Consider the following 15,000-nt stretch of genomic DNA (forward strand, 5'->3'; position numbering starts at 1 on the left):
GCCACTACGGACAGAGCACACACACACACAGTCAGGCACAGGTAACGTACAGAGATCCGGTGGCACGCATGCAAGCGCAGAGGGATTTACTAGTGCGAGTGGGCAGGCAGGACAGGGGATTATGGGGAGTGGACACACACACACACACACACAGACAGTAGGGTGGATTAAGCAGCGAAGAAGGAGGTTGTATCTCATCCAAGCATTCATCATGCCCCACGCTGATGTCATGTCAAGAACTGAATGAATGACATCATGTGAGTCAGGCCTGTGTGTTCTAAAGATGGGATAAAGGATGAATGACAACTTACAAGGAATATATTTATGATGCTTATGAGCTTTTAATTGGGTTTGTGAATTAGGAGCTTTTATTTTGTCTGAATAATCTTCAGATTTGTTTCAATATATTTTAGATTTATGTATAATAACAATTAAATTCTAAGATAAATACTTGGCAACACTTTATTTTAAAGTCTGCTTTGTTCCAAAGATATAGTTTCTATACAAATGGGAGTATTATTTAATTCCAAGTTTAATGGATTGCACTGGGCCAGAAGGACCATATTTTATGCCTTTATGTCTATATTTATAGTGCTCAGTTGACGCATTTGTCAACAGTGACTTACAATGACATCAATTAACATTACATTAATATTAAAATAAAGTCATATAGCCTAATAAAAACATACTCATTTTAGTAATAGTTTAAATAAAATGTAACAGAATAATAACAATAACATACAAAGCACAACTCTTTCTGAAAATCCCCAAACTATTGCGAGAATGAAGAGCAGTCGGTAAATGATTCCACCAATGAGGAGAAGAAAAGAGTCTTCACAGTGACCTTTTACAGGCTCGCCACTGAAGCATCAAGCACTGCAATAATTAGCCTCCACTAGAATCAATAGTACTGGCTTACACCAGACGTAATAGCGGCACGTACATTCGAATACCAGACCAGTCTTCTAAAACTACCTTCACACTCCGTGTATGGGAACGCTTCAATTGTGCATCTGGTGTAGCGTAGCTGTTAGCGTTGATGGAAGGCCAACATAGCAGATGCTCGTCAGAGGACCGCAGTGGGCGAGAGAGGACGAAGGGATGGGTTCATGGAATTAAAGGGACACCAGGCAACGTTTTCGTGTTAATTAATCATCTTCGTAAGTCGGTATATGGTTATATGACTCATTACGGGGCGAATGAAGGCTCTCTCGCCCGCCCCTACTGCCTGTAGGAAGAATATCCCACTTGCAAGTTCGGTATATCCTACCCGCCGACCGAAGCAGGATCAGTTTACAGCACAGAGGCAGGCTAACGAAACGCTAGCGATTGTTGCAAACGTGTGTATAATGGCAGAGCCGGCAAAGAAGCAGCGAAAACCCTTGACGGAAGACGCAAAGAAAAGGAAAAGAGCTTCAGACCGAGCGAGGGGAAGTTTCGTAGAGAAAAAGCATCAGGCTTGCCTGATCGACCTATGGGGAGGTCACAAAGCCTTGATACCTGTCCTTGTCAAGACACACTGACTGAACGTCCTTAGAGACTTTCCCGGAAACCCCTAGCTCAGATAATAGAGATAGGAGAATGTCACGTTTCAAATTCACTGTGTCAAAGGCAAAGTGATGACTCAGCAGAGGCTCTAGGTACTTTTAATGCTTCAGTCACAGATAAAAGAACAGTTCAGGTAAAATTACGGCTCTTGAAACCAGACTACTTAGGGTCTAGTAGCTTGTACTGAGAAGCCTTCTTGAACACCACTTTCTTTTAGAACCTTTGACAACGGAAGAAGGGAGACAGGAGACATAGTTCTTTACATCATCTTAATAGGGTGTACTTTTCTTGAGCAAAAGTGTGACCCTTGTTTGTTTGAAAAAAAAAGGCACTTCTCCAAACATGCGCCAGCTTATAGTGAGTGTTTATGGGATTGCAGAGGAGGGGACAGAATGGAATCCAAAGGGGGCATGTTGTTGGAAGACTTTGTTTAAGAAATATAGAAACGTCTTTCTTATTAAGAGAAGAGAAAGAATCTATCGATGTTACCGTGTCTACACAAGGTAATGTCTTTTTTTTAAAGGCTCATTGAACTGGGCATTAATCTTCTTTTTCAGTGAAAAATGTTACAAAGTCATTTGTGAACAGTGAAGCAGCTGGTGCCGGCAGTTTGAGAAGAGACATGACAGTAAAAAACAGTACTTAACAGATACTGCTAGTTAGCTGTGGGTGACGGGTTTGAGAATGAGTGAGTCTATTGGAAAGAGGACACATTGTGTGCAGACAGAATGCCAGTGTAGAGCAGAGTTTCTGTAGCATCATTAACCTCTAGTGACAAGAATGAACTTGGAGCAGGTAAAACAGATGCCAAAATTGCAAAACGATTGGCTTCTGAGATCATGCTGAAACAAAAATGGATGAATGGATGGACTAAAATGGATTAACCATTATAATTCCTACTGTACAGTTCACTAGTTCGCCCGTCGGCATGATTGCTATACTGAGTGATTAAGCTAAGCGCGTGTTTGGCATGGTAGCTGGCCGTGGTCATGGAATGCCTGAAGCAGAGATCGCGATAGAGCGATGGCCGCTTGCACCCCCCAATGTAAGGAGGATGCGTAACTGGGCTATCAGTGAAATGGAGGAGTAAGGGGAGGAGGAGGGATAATTTTGTGAGCGCCTCGGCGTGTGACGTATGGATAAGGAGGCCGGCTTAAATACCCTGGCGGCGGAAGACAGGTGAGTTAATTGCTGTCAATCATCCCTAAGGGCTCCTCCCGAACTTTGTTTAGAAAACATCATTTATGTACAAAAACATGTGGTCAGGTCAATGACTTGAACCATCTGGGTTGCTCATCACGGATTGCTGAGCAAAATGTACAATAACGTGTTTTTTCTCGTTAGTTGCCATGGAAACTTACCGACTGCCATTGTCATAGGCCGAGATGTCGTTTTAGAACATCTCGGGTCACAGCGGTGTTCAGCTGGTCAGGAACCTTTACGATGACAAACATTAATAATGTGCCAATTTACTGCCTGGAGCCTAATGGACAGGCCATCAAGGTTGCAACCCAGTGCCGCCATCTCATTAGCCTGTGTGCTGGACCTCATGTAAGCTTGTTGATTATCAGCACTGTTTATCTTAAAGTCAGGGCTCTCTGACATTAATGGTTTAGCCTGCGCTAATTACTGCCATTTCTCTGCATCCCAAACAGTGCCTGTTCTAATGACCTCTCCTCAAAACAGTACACCAAAGCTGATCAACGAAAGGAGTGGGAAACTATGTCGTTGCCATGATAAACCCCAGAGCATGTTTCTAAGTGACTCTATGGGTTTGGTGAGGGCTACTGCCCTCTTTCCAAAGTGTCTCTGTAATTCACGGCACTAATGCAAGTGACCTGGTGCAGGCACTCAAAATAGATTCCTGCAATAAAGAATCCTGATTCCTGCTATAAAGATAGTGTTTATGTGCTAAAAAATGTGGTGTTAAATCACTTACAGGCCACATGGTTCTGGATTTCGAATGTGGCTGAGCAGCTTCGATACAGCAACATATGTTCAGTACCGGTAACTACTATGAATTACAGTTAATGTTAAGACTATTATATGCACATGCTTAAGTGACAATATGCTGTTAGTGCTATGGGTAAAAAATACAAGCAGGTATTTGGATAGCACATTTTGTGACTGTACAGGATCAATGACAAAGTTTATCTTGCAAAGTGCCGACTGGCTTATTTGCATTTTGTGTCCTTGGCTGAAAACTTTTACCTCAAAGAAGCAAAATACATCAATTGAACTGAAACTTTTAAGAGCCCCACCTATTGTTTTTGCATCAATCATGTAGTAAAGCTTGTATTTTTAATCTTTTAAAAATTGATCTTAGAAACATACCGAGAAACTTTTGAACTACTTTGCAAGATTATTTGCTTAATAATTAACAAAAATATTCATTTAAACACAGTATATTTTGGTAGTTTTTATGATAACATATTATTAACCATGTACTAATCAGTAATTACTGGTTCAAAAGCAGACTTTAAAATAAACCCATGCCATAAATGATCAAAGTGAATAATTTATTAACCTCACAAAATAACAGTGCGTTAAGATGTGCTTGAGTACCTTCGTTCTCAATGGTGTCCACTGTGTCATTGACCAGTCGAATGACCGTTACAATGGAAGCTTGCAGAATGAAAGAGAAGGGTGATTACATGAACTGAACAAAGCACAGGGCAGGCTAAAAGGCCTGTGCACTTTACACAGTCCACATACTGTACTTGGATTCTGCTGATCTAATCAAAAAATAGGCTATACGAGCACAGTATAAATGGAGTTGTTGCTTCATTTGGATTAAGGCGTGCATCTCAGGTCCTTCTGAGGAGGCAGATAAGTGTGGACGCGGGAGCGTCTTAAGAGGCTTGTAGTCTCCCTCGCCTGAGCCGAGGACGGAAAGCAATTATGGCTCTGACTGGGGCAGTCTTTCCAGTGGGCACTTTGGGGCAGAGCAGAGCCACGACGAGACTTCGCTAATCCGACTCATGTTGACGGCTGGAGATGATAACTTTTAAATACCCTTAATTAACTCCACACAGCAAAATTATACAGCAGCAACACTGTATAACTAGTGTTGAAACAATGCTGTGTGTGCGTGTGTGTCTGTCTGTCTGTGTGTGTGTTTATGTCTGTGTGTGTGTATTGTGTCTGTGAGTGGTGTTTGTTTGAGTGCTGTGTTTGTGAGGTGTTTATTTGTTTGTATTTATGTCTATCGGCTCTGTGTATGACTACTATAGGAACAACTCTACGTGTTTGCATTGAATGTGCTTGCATATACATTTTGTTTATGTGAGTTTCTACTTATGCATGTGGCTCTGTTTATTTACCCATGAATCATCTGGAATGCATCCACTCTGGCTACAACCTCTGTCAGGCACCAGAGGCTACGACGCAGCATATTGGATTTACAGTTACATTTGAACACTGAGGGGGATATACAAGTAGTCTTCATGACCTTCTTACGTACAGCCTGGCAAAACTGCATCAAGCTGTAGTGGTGATTGACTACAACCCTGCGGCACTTAACATATGTGCAAACCTTTGGAAGTGCATTAAAGCTCTCTCCACTTGCTGGAATGGATAGTCGCTCCACAGAAGAGCCGTATATTGAGAGCAGGTAACTGGAGCACTTTCTGAATAATGATTATGCACTGGAAATGCTGCAGAATGTTAGATTATGTTTTTCTCACTCTCTCTAGGCCCCAAAGGGACTGCCTATAGCTTACTGTACTTTGTGTAGTGTTACCCACTGATTTAAGTCCAACTCTTATACATGGAATGAATTTGGGAAATGGGTAGCGTTGCATCGATTTAATTTTGAGCTTTCATACGTGGCGTGAATGCAGAAGTTAACACAAATTCTGAGTTCAACTGTTATGTGCGGACTGAAGCCGGGAATATGTTCTTTCATCTCTCTCTCCCCTCTCTGTCTCTTTCTCTCTAATTCTCTCTTTCCTCTTCTCTCTCTCCCTCCGTCTCTCTCCCTTTCTTTCTCATTCTCTCCCTCCATCTCTCTCCCTTTCTCTCTCTCTCTCATTCTCTCCCTCCATCTCTCTCCCGTCCGTCCGTCCGTCTCTCTCTCTCTCTCTCTCTCTCTCTCTCTCTCCCTCCGTCTCTCTCCCTTTCTTTCTCATTCTCTCCCTCCATCTCTCTCCCTTTCTCTCTCTCTCTCATTCTCTCCCTCCATCTCTCTCCCGTCCGTCCGTCCGTCTCTCTCTCTCTCTCTCTCTCTCTCTCTCTCTCTCTCTCTCTCTCTCTCTCTCTCTCTCTCTCTCTCTCTCTCTCTCTCTCTCTCTCTCTCTCTCTGGCCTTCTGCTTCTTTCTCCCTCTCTTCTTTTTTCTTCTTTTCTCTGGCTTTTTAAGCTTGCCCTCTGGGAGAGAGCTCTTGCTCTGGTCTTCCTGATGTTGGCTGGCACTGCAGACTTTTTCAGAGGGTTTTCCACTAAGAGAGTTTCCTCCTCTAATGCTCTGTGCCCATTGATAAAAGGCAGTGCAGAAACAGGGGGCTAAAACAGCAGCCAAACAGGAAGGGGAAACTAAAACACATTTTGAAGAGTTTTAAAGGCATGAGGGCATGAAATTAAATGCTGAGAGACGAAATTGCTGGTGCATCCACACTGGCTCTGTGTATGTGGGTGTGGATGCGAGGACTAAAGGATGTAGAGGATTGTCCAATGTGGTCCTTTGTACAATGGTGCTATGCTTGGACAGAGTAAGAAAAGGCCTTAGAAGTTTACATAATACAAAGTGGACTAACTCTCTGAGTCTGTCTGCAGAAGTTTTTCTTTTTCTTTAATTATCTACTATTTAAATTAAAAACTTGCATACTAATCACTGTGCCACAATTATGTACAAACTGCATCCATATCAGTCGGGGAGCAAAACACTGTAGATTAGTTCAAGGCAGTGCATGGCTTGCGGAAACACTGAGAGGTTTTCAAAGGGGTTGTGGTTATTGCCTTTTCTAGAGTGACATCTCCTGGTCAATCAACCCAGGGTGTCATTTGACAGTTTTGGCCCCAGACTCAAGCAGTTTCAGTGAATCATAACATTAGACTTCCCAATGGAGGTATGTAGGGTTTAAAGCATTTCTGTGCTAATACATTTCCTGAAAATTTTAGAAGCTGTTACATATTATTATTTTTTTTTCAAATCTTCAAATCTCAGCCCCCGCTGGAGAAAAGGCACGTTAAGGGCCTGGGTATGCTGATTGTAAATTCTGAATTAAAACCGTCAACTCTTCCTGGAGGTGTTAAATGTAATACTGTGTTTTATTTCTGAGGCAGCCATGATATGAAATTCTGAGAGGATTGTCTGCCTGAGAGATGCTCAAAAACGAGAACAAAAGGAGGGAGAGAAGCTGCCACCACAGTCTAATGATGCACACAGAATGAGAGGCAGAAGCACAAAGAGAGTTTGGGCGACGTGTGTATGTGTGTGTGTGTGTGTGTGCGTGCGTGCATGTGTAAGCACCCTACCGTTATCATCGCAGGAGTCCGACTGGAACGAACGAAGCGAACGCGCCTCGGAATTGTTATCTGAGAAACATGTCACCTCCTCCACCAAGTTAGACACATCTGCAAGAGAATAAGCGCCATACAGAGCAGATTTGGATACAATCTTTAAAACAAACATACAGCAATCACACTTGTCGTGTACAATACTTTTGTGATAAATCTGTGGTAAAGCATTTGCATATATATTTCTACTTTTATATTTCTTATGTTAAAATGGCATAATGCTGTTCAACGTGCAAAAGGTACTGTAGGTGATATAAAACATATTTTTTCTATGTTACTATTTATACAGTATATTATAAATAGTACATACAAATAAACTCTATACACTCAATTTTCACTTCACAGCAAATAACCTTTGGTACATACCACCACTGTTGATGACAATAAACAACTACTGAATAAATAAAAGGTTAATATGGAGGAGAAATATCTCTGTGAAAAGAGCATGATTGGGTTGTAGCATTAATGGGCTGTGATTGCCAGATGCTATACAGTCTTTTGCCAGATGCTATACAGTCTTTTGGCTCGGCTGAGGTGTAATCATGATAAGGCTTTCACTGTCTGTATCCAACACGCCAGAGAGACAGGCTGCCAGATGAGCATTAGTCTTGAAGTGTTTTTCACTTACCTGCACAGAAGTTCCTGTGATGAATATTTTATGGGGAGAAAAATTGTTCCTGTTGGCCTATTTATTCCTCTATGCACAATAGCAGATGGCGGTTTTTTAACAATTATCTCCCATGCTGTAGTACAATTCACAGGTCCCCAAACTGTTCTAAATGGAACTCAGACAATCATTCATTGTCCTTCCCTTGACCTAACCAAAAGGGTTATAAAGTTACAAGCCACAAGATTGATCAAATAACTCTGGAAGAGACATTTCCCATGCTGGATGATTTCCAAATGTTTTTCGTTTTATTCATCTTTTTCAACTGCAGACTGGGAAATAATTCAAATATAATACTTGGTCATTCCACAACTAACACATAGTGAATAAATTCTATTTCTAAGGGCGTTCTTTATTTGTTTCTGGGGAACATTATATTCCTAAGGGTGTACTTTCTCTCTCTGTGACTGTTCTTCCTGACATTGCCCTGCCCCTGCCCTTTAGTAGTGATGTCCTATCCTGCCCTTTATGAGGAGTTACGAGAGGCTATGTGAGGTTATGTGGAGTTACGGGAGATTGTGTGGGTTTATGAGAGGTTATGTGGGGTAGTGATATATCATGAGAGATTATGAGATGAGAGGTTATGTGGGGTTGTGTGGGGTTATGAGAGATTATGTGGATTTATGAGAGGTTATGTGGGGTAGTGATATATCATGAGAGATTATGAGATGAGAGGTTATGTGGGGTTGTGTGGGGTTATGAGAGGTTATGAGAGGTTACGTTGGGTTGTGTGGGGCTATGTGAGATTATGAGAGATTATGAGAGGTTATGTGGGGTCATGTGGGGTTGTGTGGGGCTATGTGAGATTATGAGAGATTATGAGAGGTTATGTGGGGTCATGTGGGGTTATGAGAGGTCATGTGGGGTTATGAGAGATTATGAGAGGTTATGTGGGGTTATGAGAGGTCATGTGGGATTATGTGGGGTTATGAGAGATTATGAAAGGTCATGTGGGGTTATGAGAGGTCATGTGGGGTTATGAGAGATTATGAAAGGTTATGTGGGGTTATGAGAGGGGTTGTCCTACCCTGCGGTCTGGCTCCGCTGGCTCTGCTGTCGGGGCGGTAGGGCGTGTGCTGCCACTCCAGAGACCCGCTCTCCTGGCTCTCCTCCTCCGTCCCCTCAGTCCCGTCATCGTCGTCCTCATCGTTCCCCTCCTCGGTGTCCGCGTCCTCGTAGTCGTACGCGTCCCTTTCCCAGGGGGGCTTGTGGTTAGGACTGTGGCCAGGCAGGATGGCGGGGAGGTGTGGTGCGACGCTGCACACAGCCACGCCCCTGCGGCCCACACCACCGTCCAGGAAATGAGGTGCCGCCGCGTCAGCCTGGAAACGGCTGACCAGTGGCGGGTAGGAAAGTGTGGCCAGTCCGCTCGTCGTCGCTGAGGACGACTCTGTCTTGTCCAGGTCGGGGCTCATGCGGCCGTCGCTCGAGGGCCCATGGGGCGTCGTGTAGCCCGTGGGTCGCACCAGGACCTGCGGCGGGCCTTCGTTTCCATAGAGACCGCCCGAGCGTTGACCCTGGTGACCCACGGTGGCGGCTGCGGCAGCGCCCCCTGTGGTCCCAGCGACTCGGACGGCCTTGAACTCGATGCCCTCGACCCCGGTGCCCGTCTTGTGCAGCATGAAGCTGGCCTCGGTGGACATGCCCACGGCCTCGGCCCGTGCCCAGTCCTTGCGGAGGATCTGCTTGCGGAAGATGGCCAGCAGCAGGAGCAGGACGAGCACGACGAACGCCAGCACTCCGATGCCAATGATCTCCACGGGCCCCACGTACGTCAGCGGCTTCACCTCGGTATCGGGCAGCTCGGCCGACAGCAGGCTGCAGAACTGGCCCTCGTAGCCCGCCGTGCAGTTGCAGTAGAACGCACCGACGGTGTTCACGCAGGCGCCGCCGTTGTCACACACCTCACGCTCGCACTCGTTCACGTCCTCGTCACACCTGCGACAGGAGAGAGGAGACAATTTGCCACTTTTGGAGGTATGTTTTCATCAGGCAACTTCAGTCAGGTAGTAGAAAAGTAGGGGCCGCACTCAGGGACTGAGATATATACATAACTGTAGTCAAAGTGCTGAGACAGCATTACAGGCCATGAAAAACAGAAATGGACAAACGTTTCGGGCATAGCGCACCGGGCATAAAGAAACGTTTAGACGAAAGGACAGATAAGCAATATGTGTTGTTTTCACCAGCCACCCAAGATATGCACTATGCAGTCCCGTGTGTTAATTGCATGTTTACTGTTTTTATTCTGCTCTATTGTTTTTATAAATGCTAATTTATTTATTGCACCTAATCTCTATTTTTGGAATTAATCTTTTATGTATTGTTACCTTATTTTATTTCTATTCTTCTGGTCTTTTCTTGTTATCCTATTATAATTCTGGCTCCTCTTTTACCCATGTGAGTACAAATAACTACAGTACCTCTCTCACATTTGATGGGCTTGAGATCAGTTAAAATTAGGGCTGTCAATCGATTAAAAATTTTTATCTAATTAATTACATACTCTGTGATTAATTAATCTAAATTAATTGCATATATGATTTTTGCTGTGAAAGTATTTTAAATATTTAAATTCAAATGAATCGTTGAATAATCAGCATTAGTGACATTAAAGTTCAAAAACTCTTTTATTATTATTTTAATAATGGCCATAATAATCTATGATATGACCTAATATGCTGAGGAAATCAATTCAAAAGTGCTTCGGGAAGAATTTTTTTTTGTCACATACATTGCAGAGGACTTTATTTTAATCAACACTTTATTTTTATCACCATCAAGCCATTTTTGAAAAGTAAATGTTCCAATCAATGATCTAGGCAGCACATTTTCTTCTCTCTCCTTCATTTTACAGTCTAATGGTTACTGACTACAATGGCTCGGTCAAAGGTTATACAGAATCGATTAATCTGCGTTCATTTTTTTAATCAGTTATTTTTTCTCAAATTAATTAATCAAAATTAATCAATTATTTTGACAGCCCTAGTTAAAATCACTGACTGCACCTTTAAGTGGTTGATTCAGCATCCAGGTGGAAGCCAGAAAGTCATGTGTTCACCTTGAGGTCATAATATACTGTATATTAGCCTTCATGACCACTGTCATAGGAATGACTTATAATGGAAACATGACACCGTCATTCAAACATTACATCAAACACGGAGCTACTCCTCTGAGATACAATAGTACTGTACAACATCTGCAAAGGCATTAGGATACGATTACCTGGTTTCATTCATTTTATGGCACAAGGTTCAAATAAAGGGAACCTGAAAGTATTTGATATTCCTGGCTGTCTGCTTTCATTGGCAGTGATGTGTTTAATGATTTCACCCTGGTGCTTGTTGTTCCAAAAAGGAACTCTTCTGAGACAGATGTGTCATTGTACTGTCATTGCTTTCAAAGTCATTGACTTGAAAGTAATAAGCAAGTTTTTGGGGAAAAGTCTCAGTCAGGGCCTGAGCCTAAGCTTTTGAAAATTCTTCCCAAACTCAAACAACGGCACGCATCCCGCGGGGAAATTAATCTGACGGATAAGACGATGCTGGAAAAACGCAATCTGATTCCATTTTCTATCTGTAAGACTTGGATATAGATGATTATTTATCTATTTATTTATTTATTTATTTGTTTTGTCTGGATGCTCAAACGCATATCTTAAAGCCAGTCTCATGGCCACGACTTTGGCAGCTTTACTGAGATACTGAAGCTTCACAGAAAATCTCAGATTTTTAACCACATCAGCCCTGCGTCTTAAGACAAGATAAACCCAGGGATTGGACCTGAAGAATGTCAATCAAAAATAAGTCCACTTGAGAACAGAGAGAAACCGGAGAGGAGGGTTCACTCAAGTGCAGGTTTCATGTTTTGTGACTTGTATGCAGTGCCTCATTTTACCCTAGACCTACTACCTCAGACCTACCAGTAAGCATGTCAGGGGACACAGACTTCACAGAGTTCAGCTGTGTTTAATGGCTCCCTCTAGTGGAGAGGTTTGTTCCTCAACAGTGTGTCTGTGAATTGTTAAGTAAATTATTTGAAAGTTAAACGACTGAATCGCTACACTGCACAAATACTGTTGTGAGAAGTGCTGAAAATGTTTACATGGAGAAAGACTGTGGAGAAAAGAGTGCGGGGTGTGTGTACTGCACAGAGTTTCTCATTTGTCATAAAGCCCTCCCTCCCTTCCTCTCTCTCACTCTGTATTTACCCTGTGTGTGTTTGTCTGTTTGTGTTTGTGTGTGTGTGTGTCTGTGTGTGTGTGTGTGTGTGTGTGTGTGTGTGTGTGCATGTGCATGTGTGTGTGTGTTTGTTTGTGTGTGTGTGTACATATGAGTTTATTTGTGTTTGTGTAAGTGTGTATTTGTTTATCTTTGTGCAATGTGCATGTGTGATTGTGTGATAATTTCTGTGCATGCATGTGTGTGTGTGTGTGTGTGTGTGTGCAGTGATTAAACTGGGATTTGGCAGGTAGGAGAACCCTCAAATCCAGTGTCGGTGCAATGGGGGAAAATTACTCACCGTGGGACAACATAATGAGTATTGAGTAGTTTTTTTGTGTATTTTGTATTTTTTAAGTAGTTTTTTAAATGAGTACTTTTATTTTTACTTGATTACGTTTTGAGTGAAGTACTGTACTTCGCTACATCACAAATCCCATGCGTTACTGAGTAAAAAAAAAAAAAGTTAAGACTAACGACAACCAAAAGGAAGGAGGGAAATTGCGCCCGGAACCACTAAAATGATCAGCATGTAGCATAGGGCTACCTCAGATTACCTGTGTAACCGAGGAAGGTGTATTTTCCGCTCTTTCAGTGGGTTGCCTCAGTTCTATTGCGGAGATATTCAAGCAGTTTAACACCATGGGATTTTAACACCATGGGGTTTTCTTGGAGAAAGACATTGTACCAGCAGCACAACAACTAACTGTCCACTACTAGCGATGCTCAACTATGTAAACAAAATGAGATACCTTATCAATCGTTGTGCAGGCGGACCAAACCATTTTGCACTTTAGCAAGGGAGAGTGAGAGTGACCTTAGACCTTGTCAAACTCATATTAGGTAGTGGGCCGGATTTGTTGAAATGAAACCTCGTGGGGGGCTGTCATTGTCATGGTCATTATCATTTTAATTTTTCTGCATGGTTATCAGAGTGCTGTTCGATTATATCACTTATGAGCAAACAAGTACACAATAATGCTGTCATATACTGCTCTTTCTCTCTTGAAATGCCCTACTTCCATGTTAGTTTTTCTGCTAATTCCTTGCTGAGGATGGTTTGTAGTGCTAGGTTTAATCAATTTGTCATATCATAGAAATATTGCTCATTGTTGAAGACCCCCCGTGTACTGTGCTGAATTTCTTTTTTTTCTAATTTTCCCTTCCTACCAAAAATATCTGGGGTATGAAACCTGCTGGCGGGCCTGATGTTTGACACCCCTGCCTTATACAGTCTTCACTATTTTTTTGTATACAAAATTTAGTCAGTCAAACTTTACATTTCGTTTGACATTCATTTTGACATTTAATTTGGAAATTAAAATATCCAGGTAAAATAAGATATACTCCAGACTTTTCAAGGGCCTTCTCCTCCATTGGGGCCCTGTAATCAGTCCCAGTTTTACCACAGTCCGAGGCCCTTGGATCTGCTGAACTCCTTTACAAATAGAGTTTCTCTCTGAAACTCAACATGGGCCTGCCTGCCTCAGATGCCTGTGAGCAGCTTTTCAGTTGTGCTGGATTACTGTTCACTGCGATTTTTCACATACTGTAGATCTCCGTTTCAGCAGCCAGCAGCTAAGGTAGCCAGGCAGCTGCAGCGCTACACTCTGTGGGGCATTAACATGGGGGCTCACAAACATGCCCCCAGAATGTAGCGCGGAAGCTGCCTGGCTACTTTAGCTGCTGGCTGCAGCCACTAGAGCTGGGTAAAACCGATTGTTTTTTGATTGTTTTTTTTGTTTTTTTCTTCGCCACCCCCCCCCCCCCCCAAAAAAAGTAACTAAGTAACTTTTACTTAAAGTACATTTTAAATTAACTTCTTTTTACTTTTACTTGAGTACATTTTCAGATGGGTAATTTAACTTGTACTTGAGTAATATTTCATCAAAGTATTGGTACTTTTACTTGAGTACAATATTTTAGTACTTTTTCCACCTTATGATGGTACAAATATTGTGCTAGTATCTTGGTCACCTCTGTGGCTATTCTCACATCTAGTCAAAATAGCAGAAGTGGTCACCTGTGTTGTTTAGCTAGTTAATCTAAGATAAGATAGTTATCTTGGTCATTGTAATAGGCATCTTAAAGGGACACCAGGCAAGCCTGATGCTTTTTCTCTACGAAACTTCCCCTCGCTAGGTCTGAAGCTCTTTTCCTTTTCTTTGCGTCTTCCGTCAAGGGTTTTCGCTGCTTCTTCGCCGGCTCTGCCATTATACACACGTTTGCAACAATCTCTAGCGTTTCGTAAGCATGCCTCTGTGCTGTAAACTGATCCTGCTTCGGTCGGCGGGTAGGATACACCGAACTTGCAAGTGGGATATTCTTCCTACAGGCAGTAGGGGCGGGCGAGAGAGCCTTCATTCGCCCCATAATGAGTCATTTACCCATATACCGACTTACGAAGATGATTAATTAACACGAAAACGTTGCCTGGTGTCCCTTTAACATGCTATATCTTCCTTTTTCAGGACAGTCTGGGCTACCCATATCTGGGAAAGTATGATGTGATAATATTTGCATATGTCTTATGCCTATATATTTGCGTCTCATGATGTTTTTTCTTCATATTTATTGCATTATTGTCACTAAGAAGCATGCCAGTAAAAAAAAAATATATATATACACAGTGGTGGCGATTTCACTTTCTGACGGGTTAGCAGAGGAATCAGCTGAAGAAGTCAATCAAGTCTCTTTACATCGCATTCAGACTGCAACGTCACGTGAACGACGCATCTCCAAGACAGGTGGCTAATTAAGTACAAAGCAGGAGTGAATAGTAGAGGCACGACAGCAAACGCTAGAGCAGACGCTTACAAATGCTGAAGCAAACGCCAAAGAATTACCTGGGTATGTACACAAAGTTATGTGCAATCTGGGACATCTAAAAGCTGGAGAGACTGACGGTAAGGGATTTATACCGCTTCTTGAACAATGTTGGTGCTCGAACCAAATGCACACCTTAACTGGCTTGAGACATGATCTCTGTGGAGTTGCAGTTCCACCTGCTGCCCATGCTTTTAAGTAAATGCACAGATGTTATTTC

General features: G+C 42.6%; 1 protein-coding gene across 1 annotated transcript in view; it reads right to left on the reverse strand.

Moving 5' to 3' along the window:
• Positions 1-15,000, reverse strand: part of fat3b (FAT atypical cadherin 3b) — a 57,834-nt gene that overhangs the window by 1,842 nt on the left and 40,992 nt on the right. Inside the window, exons 25-28 of the mRNA XM_076274914.1 lie at positions 8,759-9,669; positions 7,023-7,121; positions 4,114-4,173; positions 1-4 (exon numbers count right to left, since the gene is read on the reverse strand). The exon at positions 1-4 is cut by the window's left edge and continues 35 nt beyond it. Coding sequence (XP_076131029.1) covers positions 1-4; positions 4,114-4,173; positions 7,023-7,121; positions 8,759-9,669 — 1,074 coding nt within the window. The remainder of the gene's footprint in view (positions 5-4,113; positions 4,174-7,022; positions 7,122-8,758; positions 9,670-15,000) is intronic.

Source organism: Alosa pseudoharengus, unplaced genomic scaffold, assembly GCF_046254945.1.
Source record: "Alosa pseudoharengus isolate Yale_2024_CS ecotype anadromous, Long Island Sound unplaced genomic scaffold, YU_APseudo_1.1 YU_APseudo_1.1_scf_8, whole genome shotgun sequence".
Lineage (NCBI taxonomy): Eukaryota > Metazoa > Chordata > Actinopteri > Clupeiformes > Clupeidae > Alosa > Alosa pseudoharengus.